We start from the raw sequence: 18,353 nt of genomic DNA, 5'->3' as shown, positions 1-18,353 counted from the left end.
TCATTTTTCCAAGAAAATCACTTCATATATTTGAGACCATTTATTAATACTACCTATAACAAAGTTTAAATACTGAAAACTCTAATACTTCAGGATCATCATAGTTTCGCACAAACATCCGTCCAAATGTGTCCCAACAAGTTTACTGATGTGTCTGAGACAAAACATACCATTTTTGCAGAAATAATTTTCTTCGCCAAGTTGCATATTTGCGGATTATTTACAAAATTCTAGCTTAAATAGAAGATCCGTCCAATTTCAACGAATTCTTTCCTGTATTTCCGGCTTTGCCTTTGCTTTTCTTTGTTTTTGAAATGAGATCTAAGCCAATTTAAACACTTTCAATTTAAACGGACATTTCGCAAAAAGTCTGTGTAAACACTACAAAAATCACAAAAATCTCTACCACTCCCAAAAAAAAAATCAAAATAAAAACGCTAAAAATAGAATGAACGCCACCCTCAGTAGGTAAACAATACAGTACTCTTTTCATACAAATTAGGACTTATTTTAAAATCAAGTTATAGACAACGGGAATACATAGAATACTTGGCATTCACTTTAAGCTTTCACCAACTTTTTATCACGCGGCGCTGTGTAAAATGAAGATCAATTTTTGAAGTTTCAAAAAAATAATTTTTTTTCAGTTGTAATTAAGTTTCGAATTTCAAAGTTGCCTAGTGCAATAATCGTTGGTAAGATGGTAAGATAGGTTGCGCTAGAAAACTCAAAGTTTTGTCTGACGTGGTATAAACTTGGTTAGAAATCTAATGAATGCTAAAATTAAAAAAAAGCTTTATGTACTCCAGTTGTCTTTAACAAATTGCTGATTTTATTCCAAAATTGTCCCAATTTGCATTAAAAGACTACTGTATTGTCTACCTATCGGCTGCTGGGGGTGGCGTTCTTTTTTTGAACCATTTTGATTCTGCTTCACTAAGCTGGTAGAGATCTTTGTAGTGTTTACACAGGCAACATGACCTTTTAAATTCGAGCGCAAGTTGAGGTAGGCCTATTTTTAAGGGTGAAGATTACATGAGGGTCCTACCACAACTTGATGATTATGGTATAATTATCCCCGCAAATATCTATGAAAAGCTTCATGGACTACCATCATGACATCTGACAAAATACATTGACTGTAACAAAACCACGACATACAAACAAAAAACAGCTACACTTGGCAAGTCGGAACCACTTCTTCACAAACTTTAGCCACGTGGAAAAGTTGGTTAAAATTGGTCGAAGTTGGTTAATTTGGGCAGTATTTTCACGCTCTGAACAACTGGAAAAAACTTGGTGAGAGTTGACGAAGATTGGCGAAAGTTGGTTAAGAAGTGAACAAAGTTGGTTAGAATACAGAAAAATTTGTTTGGAAAATAGTTGAAATCTAATGAATGTTAGAAAGTGGCTAAAATTGGTTGAGAAGTGGCCACGAATTGCTGAGTACGTGAACCATTTAAACTGTTATACAGTCACCGTCTTCCTAGTAGTTTGATATACTTCAAACAACTGTTCTGATAGTGAGATACAGTTAAAGACAATGATCCTTATAGACAATAAATGAAAATTTCCGCCACAGATGACTAAACTACGTGTAAAATTATTGGCCAGTGATGTTTAGAATGTTTGAACAACTGTTAGGATGTTAATTTTCGAGTCGAATCGGATAATTTATGTAGAAACTGAGCAAGAGTAAATAAAAAGGTCCATTGTTTGATTCCTAGAATTTTCGAATAAAAAGAGGAGAGCTATGGGTGAGGTGCACAATTGAGAGAAGCTCTTGCAAAAAAATGTCATCCCTAGGCTCCACAACTTCTTCTTCCACTCCATCAAGCCAAACTTCTGAACTATGCGCTGTTTGTGGTGGGAAAGCGAGTAGCAGTCGGTATGGAGCCTTGTCTTGTATCGGATGTCTTGTATTCTTCCGAAGAATGACTTGCGGCGAGAAAAAGTGGTATTGCCTGCGGAATCGGAATTGCGAGATCAATATAGGTAACTATTTACATAAGAGTTTTGAAGCGCAATAACAACCAATCGGTGTTCTTTAGCTACAAGAAACACATGCCGTGCATGCCGACTTCAGAAATGCCTGAACGTAGGAATGAATCCAAATGGTTAGTTTTATATTAAATCTAGCCAACAAGGCCAATTTTCAGCCATTCAGCGACGGGACGAAATTGGGCCGAGAAAACCGAAGGTTTCTAAGGTAAGAAACTTGAGTGGTTTGTTGCAACTACAACAAAACCACTAAATGCAGCATCGGCTAACTTGCGCTCAAAATTTTAGTTTTTCGGGAGAAACACAGAACAATGTGAGTTGCCAATCTTACTAACGATAAGAGCATAGTAACGAGATTCAGCAGTGACTCGAAACCAGGGGAAGGCGCAATCAAACTTTTGGCAATTTCGGCAATTGCTGCCGATTGCCAAAAAATTGCCGGAAATCAGAACTGCCGGAAAAATAAATTTGATAATTTTTGTAGATTTAAGAGCATATACAAATTTTATCTTTTCATATTTAAAATCATTGAATCCTTGCTGGATTGAACGCTTTCTGTTAGAAAATGACTAATCGAATACTGAAAAACAAGGTGAAACATTTTCAATTTCCGAAACATAACATTCCGCAATTGCCGGAGTTGCCGATTGCCCGAAAAATTTTTGTTTGGCAACTGTAAAAATTTCCGATTGCCACACACCCCTGCTTGTGTAGTAATTTTACTGTAGAACACCAACTGATATCTTCAAATTGAATTCCTTCAAACTATTACACAAAAATAAAAGGGATGTAATTTATACTGAAACATTCACTTCATAGCATACTCCTGCAACTTAATAAAAACATTTATATAACTTTGTAAAAAGCTGTTAAGAATTTGCGAAAACCGACGGGATTGTGAGCGAAATTTAGCTTTACATCTGCTAAGAAATTGCAAAAGTCGTCTGAAAAGCTGCAGAAGTTTGCTTAAAAGCTAAAATGCCTAATTGTTGTTAAGAAGTTGCAAGAGTATGCTATGAATTTAGGCCGTTTTGCCGAGATGGTCGAGTAGCGCCAGTGGGGATTTTGTCTAAATGCACTTATAATGATCCAAAACAACGGAATATCATAATAAAACACTCAAAAAAATTTAGATTTTTCATAATTTCCGCTGAAAGTTTTAGCAAATTGCCGAAATTTTGAAAAATACGAGCTTTTGAGGAAATTTAAACCAATCTCGCATGTTCCGGCCCCTACAATGTTTTAATACATTTAATTAAAACATAATTAAAACATAAAAAATGTCGAAAAAAACATTTTTTTTTTTGGTCGGCTTCCAAAATTATGAGTGTCAAAATCTGAGTAATTGCCACTTTTTGACAGTAAATAAAAAGTTTTCAAAATTGTATTGAAAAGTTTTATCATGATATTTGGTCATTTTGGGACCAAAGGAGTAGTTTTAAACAATTTCCCCACTGGCGCTACTCCACCTTTGGTGTATAATTTTCAATCGGTATGCTTTAATTCTGCAAAAACCACTGCTTCAGTTCAGCCAAAAGCAATATAACGCTGCAACCTCGAGCGAATGTGCAATGTGCCTACATATAGGATTTCAAAATGCATTGGAATGGGCAAATCAACTCGAGTCTTTTTCAATGTTAAGCCATGTAGACAAGCAGAATATTTTATCAGAATATGGTATTGCATTCACACTTATTGATCAAGGTTACAAGACGGCACGCGATGCTGATGAACAATGCTGGTTACTTCAGAATGGCAGTGTGCTGCATTGTGAGCAACTTTTCAACAGTTCTGAGTGAGTTCTTGAATTGAATATACTTTTAGTCTGAAGTTTTTCAGTGCTGACTTGGTCAACCAGTTGATTGCAAATATCAGTCAGCCATTGAAACGTCTAGAACTAGATGAATATGAATGTGGCCTGCTGAAATCATTGCTTCTGCTGTCTTGTTAGTTTTTTTTCTAAATTTAATGAGTACTTAACTTATTTTTTTGCTGATTCCAGCCTCGTTTCCTGGCGAAGTGCAACTAAACTCACAGCAATCTCGAGCAAAATGTTTAACAGAAATGCTACAACACAGAAATGATCCAGAACGGTTTGGAGAAATTATTTTACTAATCGGTTCAATTAGAAGTTCAGTTAAATTATTTTATAACCAAACGAAACGTTCAGACCTTTTCAATGTTCTCAATTTTAGTTATTTTGTTAGGAATAATATGGCTTGTTGAACTTGTTAACTTGATTTATGTATTTTAAAAATGTCGAAATTGAGAGTAAACAACTACACTGCAACTTATTTTTTGAACGAGGGACGAGGAAAAGCGGTTTCTAAAAAATTGCTCATCTGTAAACGTTTACGCATTGTGTTTGAATATGTTGTGATTTAATCTTTCTCGAGTTTATAACAATCAAAACACTCACTAATATTAATGAAAATTACATTTACTGCTGTAGTCGATAATAGTCTTTTTGAATGTTAGAACTGATCTTTTCACCTAGATCCCATTTAATACGTTAATACACTTCTTACAATTTCACTGATTAGCAAAAGTCACGGAGAATTGTACATAAACATGGGCCAGTTTGTGATTCTGATAAATAGTCACAAGTTCAAATGAAACTTTACAAATTGTCCCAAATTATTCAATTGCGAGTTTGAACCTGAAAAGTCTAAGTTTTCCAACAATTTCTACAAAATTCCAGCCTACCTCTTCACTTTCCACAGAATTTGGGTGTAGTATGGGATGCAACAACTGCATTTGTCATAAAGATAAACTGTGGGGAACACTTAAACCTTTACTGGTAGTCAGCGAGTGTCACTGATTTTTGCTAACGCGTATCAGTGGTAGTTGCGATCCACCAGCTTTAGTTTCTCGTTTATTTTAAAAGTAGTCCCCTCGAATGTTCTTCTCGTTTTACCGTTTCCCGTTTTCTGATTATTCTGGCAGTGCGATTAGTCGCTATTCTCGTGCTGTATCTTCAAGAGGATTCTCGGATTCAATGGATTGGTAGCTAACACTCGGGAAGCTTAGGAGCACATTTGCAAGTCGAGCGACGATGGATTCGGTGGAAAGTAAGGTCAGTTTAGTGAAGGTCGGCTGAAGTTAGGGGTAGTACACCTGACGTACTGGTAAGAGAACCATCTATCTTATAAGCACGACACCGCTGTAGGGTCACATCGAATGCTTTCCCTGCCTCCTCAGGGGAAGTATTCACACATCTGGATTTCGTAACTTCGTCGGGGAGTGTTAAAATCAAATATGTTTAGCACTCTGGGGTCAAAATTTAACAATTTTCGCTCATTATGTTTACCTCTTATTTTAGGAAAAACTTTTAATAAAATGTTGCAGACGGGTTTGAGTAGTGTCTCATTTTTCAAGACCGATTAGCCACAAATCAGGATTTCGAGCTCCAACTCAAATTCACTTTCCAACCGTCTCCGCACGGGTTCTCCTCTATTAAAAATAGTGTTTCGTGCTCATGGATGCAGTAGTGGCAGACTGGCAAATCCGCCGAGCTGAATTTCCTTCCTGAAGAAGACCGGTATGCAGTGGAGCGAACTCAGATGGAGATTGGTTGTGCTTCAACGTGGCATTTGGCTGAAGCGGCGTCGGTGATGATTAACGAGTTGGTCAGAGTTTCGCATAAAGGATTTGGAGAGTCAGGTAACTGAAGGTTTCGGTTGTTTTTGAAAATTTCTAGTGAGGCTTGTGAGAGTCTCACTCTGCGGACTCAATTCCGTGCATTTTATAATTGGTGTTAGAGGTGGAGGAAAATTTGTTAATTCCTGAAGCGCAGGTGGCGCAGAAGGAGGTGAGATGATCGAGGAGTCCTCGAGAAATCAATCGTTGCAAAAGCAGCAAAACCGAGTACCGCGTCGGATGGGGCGTGTCAGCATAAGAGGAGTATGTTTGACAGCAGGTAGCTCGATGGGAAAATAATTAAAAATCATCGTGAGAGATGAGTTCACGGGTTTCGAATGCAATAATTTCGTTACTGATGTGAGTCCGTTGTCAGTAGCGGAAAAATTCCAGTTTATATTCATCTTGTTCAGACAATCGATAAGTTTGTTCAAGAAGGTCGCAAGAGATGATGATACAGGTAGAGAAATGAGATTTCTCAAGTGTCCTTTGGGAGACCCAAGAGTGGCGAAAATCAGGATGTATTTCTACAAGAAATTCGGTGAGCAATCGAGGAGCTCATACGATCGGAGGTCGGTCGTGGAAGAGGATGCGGGACGGAACAACAAGTTCACATGAAGATCAAGACAAGTGGCAGTCGAGGATCGGGTCCAGAGCATCAAGAAGACGGAAAGTCGATGGTCAATGGCTAGCGGAGGAACGCAGGAAGAATCTAAGATTCTAATGTAAGTATTTCATTCAAAATATTGCGGTATCATGACCGTGCCTTTATTCGTGAAGCCAGTTGACAAAGTGAAAACTGATATAATGTGTCAGTGTGTGATTTTAAAATCGATACAGCGTCTGTAACGCTGTAAAAGAATCCAGTATGGATTGGGCAATTATTTTTGCCGTACCTGACTTTGGAAAGTCTTGCTGATCGCCAACGGAGGATCCAAGAGCATCGGATGTGGCGAGTCAGCGTAATGCAGTTCAGCATATTTGATTGTGGAAGCGGAAGAAGAAAGACGTCATCCTGTCGAGTAAGGTAAATTTTTGTTTGTTTTCTTCCTCCCGGTCTCAGAACCGGTTTTATTTTCCACATTAATCATACATTTTCGAGACAGAAATTTTTCCGTTAAGAAAGGTGATTGAAAACCATTGAGGTTCAACATTTTGAACGCAAATCTTTGAAGAATTTTAGAAATTTTTTTTTTCTGATCGAAGAAGTTCGAGGTGGCTGGGAGGATGCACATGAAGATCCCAGCGGAGATTTTCGAGCAAATATCAAGGAGATGCTCTTGTGTCGATGACTGAGGACGATGCAGCAGCATTCAAAGGAGAATCGAGATCGAAGTTTTCGAGATTTAAGGAATGAGGTTTCTATGGAAACGAGCGGAAGAGTGAAATAAAGCTGATACTGAAGAGTGCGCCAATGGTTCAACCGATCGATTATTTGGAACAAAAAGGACGTGGTTCTGATGGTCGATGCGAAATTCGAGAGAGAAGACAATTGGTTCGGATCTCAAACAGTTGCATGGCTCCGAACGCAAGGATTTTAGTGTCAAATCCAACGAATGACGAAGAAGACGCTGCAGAGGACGAAGAAGAAGGCCCAGACAACGTCGTCAGCCAGTCGATCGTGGAGGAGAAGCTGGCGGTTCGAAGAGACTCCGGAGAAAGAAGAAAGCTGAGAGCTAAACAGTTTTATAAAAGAAAAAAGAAGCACTTCATATGATTTTCCGGTACTTTTGAATTTTTGAAAAAAAACCGCTTTAGATGCATTTTCTGAATTTTTTAAAATAATCTTCCGTACAAGATAGCATACTTTGTTTGGTATTTTCTGGTATATTTGACTATGCTAAACAGTGTTATAAAAGAAAAAAGAAGCACTTTTTATGATTTTCCGGTACTTTTGAATTTTTGAAAAAAAACCGCTTTAGATGCATTTTCTGAATTTTTTAAAATAATCTTTCGTACAAGATAGCATACTTTGTTTGGTATTTTCTGGTATATTCGACTATGCTAAACAGTTTTATAAAAGAAAAAAGAAGCACTTCATATGATTTTCCGGTACTTTTGAATTTTTGAAAAAAAACCGCTTTAGATGCATTTTCTGAATTTTTTAAAATAATCTTCCGTACAAGATAGCATACTTTGTTTGGTATTTTCTGGTATATTTGACTATGCTAAACAGTGTTATAAAAGAAAAAAGAAGCACTTTTTATGATTTTCCGGTACTTTTGAATTTTTGAAAAAAAACCGCTTTAGATGCATTTTCTGAATTTTTTAAAATAATCTTTCGTACAAGATAGCATACTTTGTTTGGTATTTTCTGGTATATTCGACTATGCTAAACAGTTTTATAAAAGAAAAAAGAAGCACTTCATATGATTTTCCGGTACTTTTGAATTTTTGAAAAAAAACCGCTTTAGATGCATTTTCTGAATTTTTTAAAATAATCTTTCGTACAAGATAGCATACTTTGTTTGGTATTTTCTGGTATATTTGACTATGCTAAACAGTGTTATAAAAGAAAAAAGAAGCACTTTTTATGATTTTCCGGTACTTTTGAATTTTTGAAAAAAAACCGCTTTAGATGCATTTTCTGAATTTTTTAAAATAATCTTTCGTACAAGATAGCATACTTTGTTTGGTATTTTCTGGTATATTTGACTATGCTAAACAGTGTTATAAAAGAAAAAAGAAGCACTTTTTATGATTTTCCGGTACTTTTGAATTTTTGAAAAAAAACCGCTTTAGATGCATTTTCTGAATTTTTTAAAATAATCTTTCGTACAAGATAGCATACTTTGTTTGGTATTTTCTGGTATATTTGACTATGCTAAACAGTGTTATAAAAGAAAAAAGAAGCACTTTTTATGATTTTCCGGTACTTTTGAATTTTTGAAAAAAAACCGCTTTAGATGCATTTTCTGAATTTTTTAAAATAATCTTTCGTACAAGATAGCATACTTTGTTTGGTATTTTCTGGTATATTCGACTATGCTAAACAGTTTTATAAAAGAAAAAAGAAGCACTTTATATGATTTTCCGGTACTTTTGAATTTTTGAAAAAAAACCGCTTTAGATGCATTTTCTGAATTTTTTAAAATAATCTTTCGTACAAGATAGCATACTTTGTTTGGTATTTTCTGGTATATTTGACTATGCTAAACAGTGTTATAAAAGAAAAAAGAAGCACTTTTTATGATTTTCCGGTACTTTTGAATTTTTGAAAAAAAACCGCTTTAGATGCATTTTCTGAATTTTTTAAAATAATCTTTCGTACAAGATAGCATACTTTGTTTGGTATTTTCTGGTATATTCGACTATGCTAAACAGTTTTATAAAAGAAAAAAGAAGTACTTTATATGATTTTCCGGTACTTTTGAATTTTTGAAAAAAAACCGCTTTAGATGCATTTTCTGAATTTTTTAAAATAATCTTTCGTACAAGATAGCATACTTTGTTTGGTATTTTCTGGTATATTTGACTATGCTAAACAGTGTTATAAAAGAAAAAAGAAGCACTTTTTATGATTTTCCGGTACTTTTGAATTTTTGAAAAAAAACCGCTTTAGATGCATTTTCTGAATTTTTTAAAATAATCTTTCGTACAAGATAGCATACTTTGTTTGGTATTTTCTGGTATATTCGACTATGCTAAACAGTTTTATAAAAGAAAAAAGAAGCACTTTATATGATTTTCCGGTACTTTTGAATTTTTGAAAAGAAGCTTTAGATGCATTTTCTGAATTTCTTAAAAATAATCTTTAAAAAAATAATTTTTTTGATAAATATGACTATGCTGAATAGTTTTTTAAAAGAAAAAAGCACTTCATATGATTTTTCGGTTCCCTGATAACTTTTATATTATCTGATAAAACATACTCATCACCACACATTTTCACGTGGTGTCAGAAAGTCCCATTTCGCTTTGATCTACGAAAAATGCGGGAGAAGAGACGCAGACATCTCATCTGATTTCGCGTGGTTAAGAGTGTGCTGACGTCACAATTTCTCTGGTGAAAAATTCCCGCATTTTTTGTAGATCAAACCGCGATGAGACTTTCTGACACAACGTGCATTTTGAGGAGAGAGTTTTCGGCAAATTGCCGGCTTGCCAATTTGCCGGACATTTTAAACTCCGACAATTTGCCGGAAATTTTAATTAGTGATAGTTGGCAAGCGTCTTCAAAATATAAAACGAACATCTAAAGTTGGCGAATGTTCTTTCAAACAGTCTTTTGTTATTGTCAAAAATTGCCAGAATTGAGCAAAAGCTGATGAAAGTTATCGAAAACTGGGAGCAAGTTGGCCAATGTTTGCAGAAACTATGGGAAACTGGCTAGGGCTTCCATGCAGGCGCCGAAGCGCGAGCCGCGCCCGACCTCCGCCTGCCTCGCGCCTCCTGTATAGCCCTATAGTGCGGCGCTGAACCAGAAAAGTGTTGGCCGCGACGTAAACATCAATCCGCAGACTTCTCGCCCAAGTGCAGAGATGAGGCGAGGCAGCGTGAGGCGGGCAGGTTGGAGGCAGGCGCCAGGCCCTGAAAGCACGCCTTCTTCTCATGGAGGCCATAGTCTCCCGTTACTTATGGAAAAACTAAAAATAGAAAGCTGAGGAAATGTGCGAAGTTGCCGAAAAATTTCCAGAATAAGCGAAAACTTTTATGAGCTGTCGAAAACTGCTTGAAACTGCCGAAAGTTGCGGGAAATGGAGAAAAATGTCTGAAGCTGTTGACAATTGCCGCCGATTGCGGAGAGTTTTCAAAAGTTGGAAAAAAATGTCATAAACTTCCGAAGACGACAAAATTAACAAATTCGTTCAAAAATGCTGAATTGCTGAAGATTATTGAAATTGTCGGTAACAGTCAAGTTTGTCGAAAAAGTTTAAAATAAATAGTTGGAACATCTGAGAGCAACCGACTTTTGCCGGAATGAGCTCGTTGCATCCATAAAGTTTTAAGTTTAGTTTCAAAATATCAAACAAAAGTTTTTGGCGTTTTTAAAGCCCTAATCAATAATATTTTTTTTAACCAACAAATATATAATTAAAATAGTTCATTAAAATTAATCTTCTTTCCATTGGCTCCATCGCATCCGCCGTCTCCTCCTTTGCTCCACCACTCCAGTCAACCCTGAAAGACAAATTGAACATAAACATAGAATCGATTAGGACTTTTTTGAACAGAAAATCAATAACTCCGTGGTCTTTCATTCAAAATTTCCAATTCCCGCTCTTTCTGATGCTAAACAACACTCTTGAAATGCAGGAGCATCGAAAAGAGCACCCCCATCGGAACCTCGGAGCATCGTTTCAAAGTAGCAAAATAAACTCACTTGTCATTAAGAATCGCCCGTTTCGAAGATTCCAGAATCGAGAACTAATTCAATTTTTGATATTTTCAAATCAAATTTGAAAAAAAAAGATTGCGTGGCAAGAGTTCACTTTAAAATAAAATGTTTTTCAAATGAAACTTTATAAGAAATTCTCAATTTTCGCTAAAATTGCACTGATTTCCTTGAAATATATCGATTTTCTGAAAAGCTGCAAACTGTATGTGTAAAGCCAAAAAAATCGGAATCTAGTAAAATATTGTTCTCAAAAATCTGTTCTGACGTTCTCAAAATCTGTTCTCAAATCAAATCCCATCAATTTTTCTTATTTCTTCTTATTTCCTCCCGTCGGCTTCTTTGTATCCTCTGTTGTCTCCGTTCCCTTTTACGATGGTGTGTTCTTCGTTGCCTCGTCCTCCGTGATTGTGCTTGGATCCACCATAAAGGACGCATCCAGCTCGATGTCATCAACATCGGTTCCAATATCGTACATCTCGTTGTATGTCGGATCATAAAACACTTTGTCGAGGGCAACGTTGGGAAGTACCGGCGGCGTGAGAATCTGCAAAACATACATGATTTTTTTTCAGTTGTCTCTGAAAATATGAGGTAGGCTAGCCAAAGGCTCTTTGCGTGAGCCTCAAAAACTTACATCAGGCTCCATGAGAATGAAGATTGCTCCCATCTTTTTGAACTTCGATGTTCTAGTGTCCGATTTGTGCCGTAGAGCGTTCTTCTTCATGTGGGCCCGGATCTTCTGAAGGTTGGCTTGAGTCTCCAGAAGCTTCTCCCTCATTTCTGTGTTCTTTGGAGGTGCAGATGTTGCCCCGCCCTTTTCACTCTTTTCAGATGGATGCTGAAATCATAGTTTTAGTTTTTTTTTGTGCTTAAAATATCTCCCAACCCATACCGTAGTAGGCTTGCTATTCGGATTCGGAGACTGTCTGGGACGGATAGGTGCTCTAAGTGGTGCTTTCCTGATGACATTCGGCTTCTCCTTCTTACGATTTCTCCAGCAGAAGAAGAAGAGCACTGCAAGAGCACATACCACCACCAAAGCAGCAACTCCTCCAATGATTCCTGCTGTTGATGATGTTGACGTTGCTGGAGCTGACGTGGACGTCTGCTGGAATATTGCAAAATTATTGATTTTTATAGGAAATCATTGGACACTTCAAATAACGTGTTTATCTCAAGAATTATCGATTTTTACAAAACTTTATCGACTTTTCAAGATATACTTTTCGGTATTTTCATGAAAATTCATCGATTTATCAAGTTTTTAAATTTTAAATTTTGTTTTGTAAATTATTGATTTTCTCGGAAAAATACATGCATTTTCCTAAAGTTTCTCACCTCAAAATCCTTCCTAGATGCTGCAGTTGTTCTGAGTTGATTCGAATTGCCAACCTCTGGTCGCGCTTCATGTATTGGTGGAGGCGGTGGTGGTGGCGGTCTCCTCTGAAAGATGTCCTCGTTTTTGAAAAATTTAAGTTTTTATGTCTCGCAGCAAAAACCCGGTTGTTTTAGATGTGAGAAAAAAAGAGAAAATGTTAAAAACTTGAAGCAAATAGGACAGGAAAATACTGATATTGTTGCGCTTCGCTGATTTTTATACCTTCATCGAAGTAGTAGGGAATGTAGTTGTCACCGTGGTTGTGGGTTCAGGAGTCGTTGCTGTAAATTGAGTTTTTAACAATTTGAATGAAATTGAAGATTCAAAACATACTGCAATCGGCATCAACAGGCTTGTCACAACCTTCACCAGAGAGTCCTAAAAAAAGTGAATGATTTATCGAATTGTGAAAAATTAAAACAAACTAGGACATCTCAAGTCTCTAAACTCAAATTCATCAATGCACAGGTATTTTGCTTCTGCCTCAGTCATTGCTTAAAAAATATTTTTGGAATAAAAAGTTAGAAAATTGTCATACTCGTATTGTGATTGCAATCATGGTCGGTGTCTTTGTAACACCCTGCACCAATATCCCCTGCAATTATTTTTTTCAATAATAGAATCACATTGTCAATTTTTGGCAGAATAACACACCACTTTTTACAACGCATGCCCAAATCCATTTCTTTATTTCAGCGTGATGCAACTTGCAGAGTGCGCGGTTTGGATAAATAGGCAAGAATCCTGAAAAGTATATTTTATCGACTTTTCAGAAATTAGAAAATTTGTTGAATACCAAGACGCATTGAGTAACATTGGCAATCATTGGTATACTTTTTGCAGAAATCCGTGCCATATGATGCTGTCGGTGGGATAGCTGAAAATTGAAAGCTTTATTCAAAGTACAGAAAAAAACTATTAAACTTACGTTTTACACACGCAGGATCACCTGCTGCATAACACACTTCTGGATCTGAAAAATCAATAAGTTCTAAAGAGCATGCTGCCTGAGAATTAAAATATTTCAGAGATAGATTCAGATGGATTGACATTAGAAATAATCACTGTACAACGACGAAAATTTTCTGAAATCCTGATAGAAGCATAGGCTTAAAACAGTTATTTTCAAAATCAGCAGGATAAATTATCGATTTTCCTGATAACAAACCATGTGTTGTATTGACATTATTGCACAAGTTCCTATCGGCATGCTTTGGTGCGATAGTACAGTACCAGATCGTTCCTAAAAATATAGACGTATATTATGAAATGAATATAATGAAACGACTGATTTCCTACCCGGACACCTGTGATCTTGCTTAAAATCCTGACACTTTTGATTAATTTCCTCCTGTTTGAGTGCTGAAATTATAAATTAGGGAATATGTTCAAGAATAACTTACGGAAATGACAGTCCTTATCAGTGATTTTGAGACAATTATCACCTGGTTCACTCCCTGAAAAAAATTGATTATTCTTTAAAAATTGTCGAGTTCTCATTTGAAAATTATAGAATTTATTCAATATAAATACAAAAACTGAGAGATCTTATTCATTTTTTTGTAAAAAAAACATTTTCTGAAAACGATCAGTTTTTGAAATCAATGTGTACCTGGGCAACGCGGGTCTTTTTTGTTCGCATCCATATTACAATATGAAGTTCCATCTGATGAATCGGCTTCGAAAACTGAAAGGTAATTACATTTTTGTGTGAGTTTCTTGTATTGCTCCAACTTACCACACTTTTTATTTACTGATGGATCGCATGGTTGTTTTTTGGTAGATGTGTCTAAAATTTTATAGTAATTTATTATGTGATTTCTATTCAAAAGTATTAACAGCTAGTCTGATTGACAATGTTTTATACGATTTTTGAAAAGTTAAAAAATCTCCGTTGTCCCCTAATTCCTATTTGAATCAATTGGGTTTGTGCGATGGTGGTGAAATATTTTTGAAAATATTTACCTTTACATGTACCGAGGGGGCGCCACCTTTGCTAAACTATACAGCTTTACAGCTTTTGCTATACAGCTCTCAGGCAAACGATACCACGCAGGCGCGCGCTCCCATCAAGCAGGAGATGGCGGGCTCTGGCATGGTGGGAACGCGCGCCTGTGTGGTTTCGTTTGCCTGCGATAATGAGGCTGTATAGCAAAAGTGACGCGCCTTTTCGAAAGGCGCCCGTAAGGCGCCGGGAATTTTCTCCCACCGAGCGTTTAAAATTGACAGAATTTGATTTAGGTACTTGCTTTACGCTCACAACTTAAAAGTGGTCTAATGTTTTATAAAAATATGACAACGCTAATTGCTTTTATCACATTTTTCGAAACGAACCTTGACGTTTTCCGATGCTTTTGAATCCAATATTCGAATCCTTAAACTGAAAATCAGTGCAATGATGAGCCATTTTTCTATGAGTCCTGCAAAATTTCAGTCAATAACATAAAAGTGCAGAAAAAAATTTAGAAAATTCTCTCTGAATATCGAAGACCACGATAAATCTAGTTTGTTAAATTGAAAACTTACTTAATCACACGACTGAGTTGAAATTTCGAAGGGAACCCGTCACTTTCAAAAAATCAAAATCAAGAACTGATTGAATCTTCTATTTTTTAACCAAGGTTTTTAAAGGTTTTTAAGGTTAACAACCGCAATGCCTCAAAATTTGGACGCTTTGACGGTTCATGAAAATGTTGATTTTGGTACCAAGAGCACTGATTTTCAGTTTAAGGATTCGAATATTGGATTCAAAAGCATCGGAAAACGTCAAGGTTCGTTTCGAAAAATGTGATAAAAGCAATTAGCGTTGTCATATTTTTATAAAACATTAGACCACTTTTAAGTTGTGAGCGTAAAGCAAGTACCTAAATCAAATTCTGTCAATTTTAAACGCTCGGTGGGAGAAAATTCCCGGCGCCTTACGGGCGCCTTTCGAAAAGGCGCGTCACTTTTGCTATACAGCCTCATTATCGCAGGCAAACGAAACCACACAGGCGCGCGTTCCCACCATGCCAGAGCCCGCCATCTCCTGCTTGATGGGAGCGCGCGCCTGCGTGGTATCGTTTGCCTGAGAGCTGTATAGCAAAAGCTGTAAAGCTGTATAGTTTAGCAAAGGTGGCGCCCCCTCGGTACATGTAAAGGTAAATATTTTCAAAAATATTTCACCACCATCGCACAAACCCAATTGATTCAAATAGGAATTAGGGGACAACGGAGATTTTTTAACTTTTCAAAAATCGTATAAAACATTGTCAATCAGACTAGCTGTTAATACTTTTGAATAGAAATCACATAATAAATTACTATAAAATTTTAGACACATCTACCAAAAAACAACCATGCGATCCATCAGTAAATAAAAAGTGTGGTAAGTTGGAGCAATACAAGAAACTCACACAAAAATGTAATTACCTTTCAGTTTTCGAAGCCGATTCATCAGATGGAACTTCATATTGTAATATGGATGCGAACAAAAAAGACCCGCGTTGCCCAGGTACACATTGATTTCAAAAACTGATCGTTTTCAGAAAATGTTTTTTTTACAAAAAAATGAATAAGATCTCTCAGTTTTTGTATTTATATTGAATAAATTCTATAATTTTCAAATGAGAACTCGACAATTTTTAAAGAATAATCAATTTTTTTCAGGGAGTGAACCAGGTGATAATTGTCTCAAAATCACTGATAAGGACTGTCATTTCCGTAAGTTATTCTTGAACATATTCCCTAATTTATAATTTCAGCACTCAAACAGGAGGAAATTAATCAAAAGTGTCAGGATTTTAAGCAAGATCACAGGTGTCCGGGTAGGAAATCAGTCGTTTCATTATATTCATTTCATAATATACGTCTATATTTTTAGGAACGATCTGGTACTGTACTATCGCACCAAAGCATGCCGATAGGAACTTGTGCAATAATGTCAATACAACACATGGTTTGTTATCAGGAAAATCGATAATTTATCCTGCTGATTTTGAAAATAACTGTTTTAAGCCTATGCTTCTATCAGGATTTCAGAAAATTTTCGTCGTTGTACAGTGATTATTTCTAATGTCAATCCATCTGAATCTATCTCTGAAATATTTTAATTCTCAGGCAGCATGCTCTTTAGAACTTATTGATTTTTCAGATCCAGAAGTGTGTTATGCAGCAGGTGATCCTGCGTGTGTAAAACGTAAGTTTAATAGTTTTTTTCTGTACTTTGAATAAAGCTTTCAATTTTCAGCTATCCCACCGACAGCATCATATGGCACGGATTTCTGCAAAAAGTATACCAATGATTGCCAATGTTACTCAATGCGTCTTGGTATTCAACAAATTTTCTAATTTCTGAAAAGTCGATAAAATATACTTTTCAGGATTCTTGCCTATTTATCCAAACCGCGCACTCTGCAAGTTGCATCACGCTGAAATAAAGAAATGGATTTGGGCATGCGTTGTAAAAAGTGGTGTGTTATTCTGCCAAAAATTGACAATGTGATTCTATTATTGAAAAAAATAATTGCAGGGGATATTGGTGCAGGGTGTTACAAAGACACCGACCATGATTGCAATCACAATACGAGTATGACAATTTTCTAACTTTTTATTCCAAAAATATTTTTTAAGCAATGACTGAGGCAGAAGCAAAATACCTGTGCATTGATGAATTTGAGTTTAGAGACTTGAGATGTCCTAGTTTGTTTTAATTTTTCACAATTCGATAAATCATTCACTTTTTTTAGGACTCTCTGGTGAAGGTTGTGACAAGCCTGTTGATGCCGATTGCAGTATGTTTTGAATCTTCAATTTCATTCAAATTGTTAAAAACTCAATTTACAGCAACGACTCCTGAACCCACAACCACGGTGACAACTACATTCCCTACTACTTCGATGAAGGTGATTTTCAAACAGCTTTAGATTAGTCTGCTAAGCTCTGACGGATCAATTTTATTTCATAAATTCAGAGTCAACGTTTAGTTACAAAAATTATGATTGCGCACAATTTAGATTTTTTGCATTCTTAATGTAGTATTTTAATCAATATGAACTTTCTGTTTTCAGAAATCGAATTCAAAATTGGATGTGGCCACGTCAGCTCCGGTGGAACAAACTTCTCTTCAAAGTCATCAGTCTTCGATCATCTCGCTGTCAATTGGAATTGTCTCCGCATTTGTCATTTTTACTGCTTACTAGAACTCACAACACTTTGAAAACCAATGAAGTTTTAGAAAAAATGGAAATATATAACAGGTTCTACTTTAAAAAAAAAGAGCCGTTGAAATAGGTGACTGCAAAATTACTCCAAAAATTGTGTAGATTTTTATGTCGATCAAGAAAATGTCTACATTTCATTCCGCCAAGGTTTTCTGAATGTTAACCTACACTCAGTCATCCTAAAAAACATCAAAAGTCTTCCCAACCCAGGTTTTGAAGCACTCTTGCAGACCTTTAAAGTTGGGTAAAATTGATGAAAGTTGGGGATTCTCTCAGAAATTGGCACTGAAAAGTTCTAAGGTTGGCAAAACTTGGCTAAACAGTTACTAAAATCTGAAAAGAAGTTGCGAATTTCTGCAATAACTGTTGTATCACAGCATCCAAAACGCAAGTCTTAGTCATTTTTTACTCTATTTTGTAGATTTTGTTTGTGGCCGACGACCAGTAATAAACTACAAAATATTTATCATTAAAAAATTTTTAAATTCATTCTGAAATTTTGTTTCTCCAGAGAAGTATAATTTTGCTTACAATTAGATTTTGAGAAACAACATGAAAGTAGGAGAAAAACCAAAAAAATGCGAAATTCGAATTTCCGTGCAAGTGGCTTTACTCGGAAAAGCAATTTTTATTTACTTTGGAGTGAAACTTCTTATTGATACAAATACCCGAAATATGCAATTCAGCTGTCAAAAACAGTGAAAATATTAAATTTTAATTTTTTTGCTGTCAAGGAAATTTATAAATACTTTTAAAAGATTATAACATTTAACTGGAAATTAAGTTAGTTTATATC

General features: G+C 36.0%; 4 protein-coding genes across 4 annotated transcripts; 2 read left to right on the top strand and 2 right to left on the bottom strand.

The window, feature by feature from the left end:
• Nucleotides 1–1,793: 1,793 nt before the first annotated feature.
• On the top strand, nt 1,794–4,445 carry nhr-242 (Nuclear Hormone Receptor family; the record flags this gene model as incomplete). Its single annotated transcript, NM_001356911.2, has 6 exons — nt 1,794–1,995; nt 2,052–2,117; nt 2,160–2,209; nt 3,528–3,796; nt 3,841–3,947; nt 4,004–4,445. 6 exons carry the CDS (start codon nt 1,794–1,796, stop codon nt 4,225–4,227), a joined length of 918 nt encoding a protein of 305 aa, NP_001343692.1. The 3' UTR covers nt 4,228–4,445.
• A 6,248-nt stretch (nt 4,446–10,693) lies between these two features.
• Y69A2AR.51 (uncharacterized protein) lies at nt 10,694–10,970 on the bottom strand (the record flags this gene model as incomplete). The annotated part of the gene is made up of 2 exons (NM_001307689.3): nt 10,694–10,761; nt 10,964–10,970. 2 exons carry the CDS (start codon nt 10,968–10,970, stop codon nt 10,694–10,696), a joined length of 75 nt encoding a protein of 24 aa, NP_001294618.1.
• Nucleotides 10,971–11,218: 248 nt separating this feature from the next.
• On the bottom strand, nt 11,219–14,763 carry Y69A2AR.12 (Chitin-binding type-2 domain-containing protein; the record flags this gene model as incomplete). Its single annotated transcript, NM_001372747.2, has 17 exons — nt 11,219–11,522; nt 11,613–11,816; nt 11,871–12,086; nt 12,317–12,421; nt 12,579–12,637; nt 12,690–12,734; nt 12,782–12,850; nt 12,895–12,951; nt 13,011–13,100; nt 13,153–13,233; nt 13,285–13,329; nt 13,525–13,599; nt 13,656–13,718; nt 13,760–13,813; nt 13,969–14,043; nt 14,095–14,145; nt 14,691–14,763. The coding sequence occupies 17 exons, from the start codon at nt 14,761–14,763 to the stop codon at nt 11,346–11,348; spliced, it is 1,539 nt and encodes a 512-aa protein (NP_001360135.1). The 3' UTR covers nt 11,219–11,345.
• A 246-nt stretch (nt 14,764–15,009) lies between these two features.
• Nucleotides 15,010–17,590, top strand: Y69A2AR.25 (DX domain-containing protein; the record flags this gene model as incomplete). The annotated part of the gene is made up of 14 exons (NM_067821.3): nt 15,010–15,127; nt 15,673–15,723; nt 15,775–15,849; nt 16,005–16,058; nt 16,100–16,162; nt 16,219–16,293; nt 16,489–16,533; nt 16,585–16,665; nt 16,718–16,807; nt 16,867–16,923; nt 16,968–17,036; nt 17,084–17,128; nt 17,181–17,239; nt 17,405–17,590. 14 exons carry the CDS (start codon nt 15,010–15,012, stop codon nt 17,534–17,536), a joined length of 1,014 nt encoding a protein of 337 aa, NP_500222.1. The 3' UTR covers nt 17,537–17,590.
• Between the last annotated feature and the right edge of the window lie 763 nt (nt 17,591–18,353).

The sequence above is a fragment of the Caenorhabditis elegans genome, chromosome IV (assembly GCF_000002985.6).
Source record: "Caenorhabditis elegans chromosome IV".
Classification (NCBI taxonomy): Eukaryota; Metazoa; Nematoda; class Chromadorea; order Rhabditida; family Rhabditidae; genus Caenorhabditis; species Caenorhabditis elegans.
Note: the sequence above shows the minus strand (reverse complement) of the source record. Positions and strands in the feature narration are given on the sequence as shown.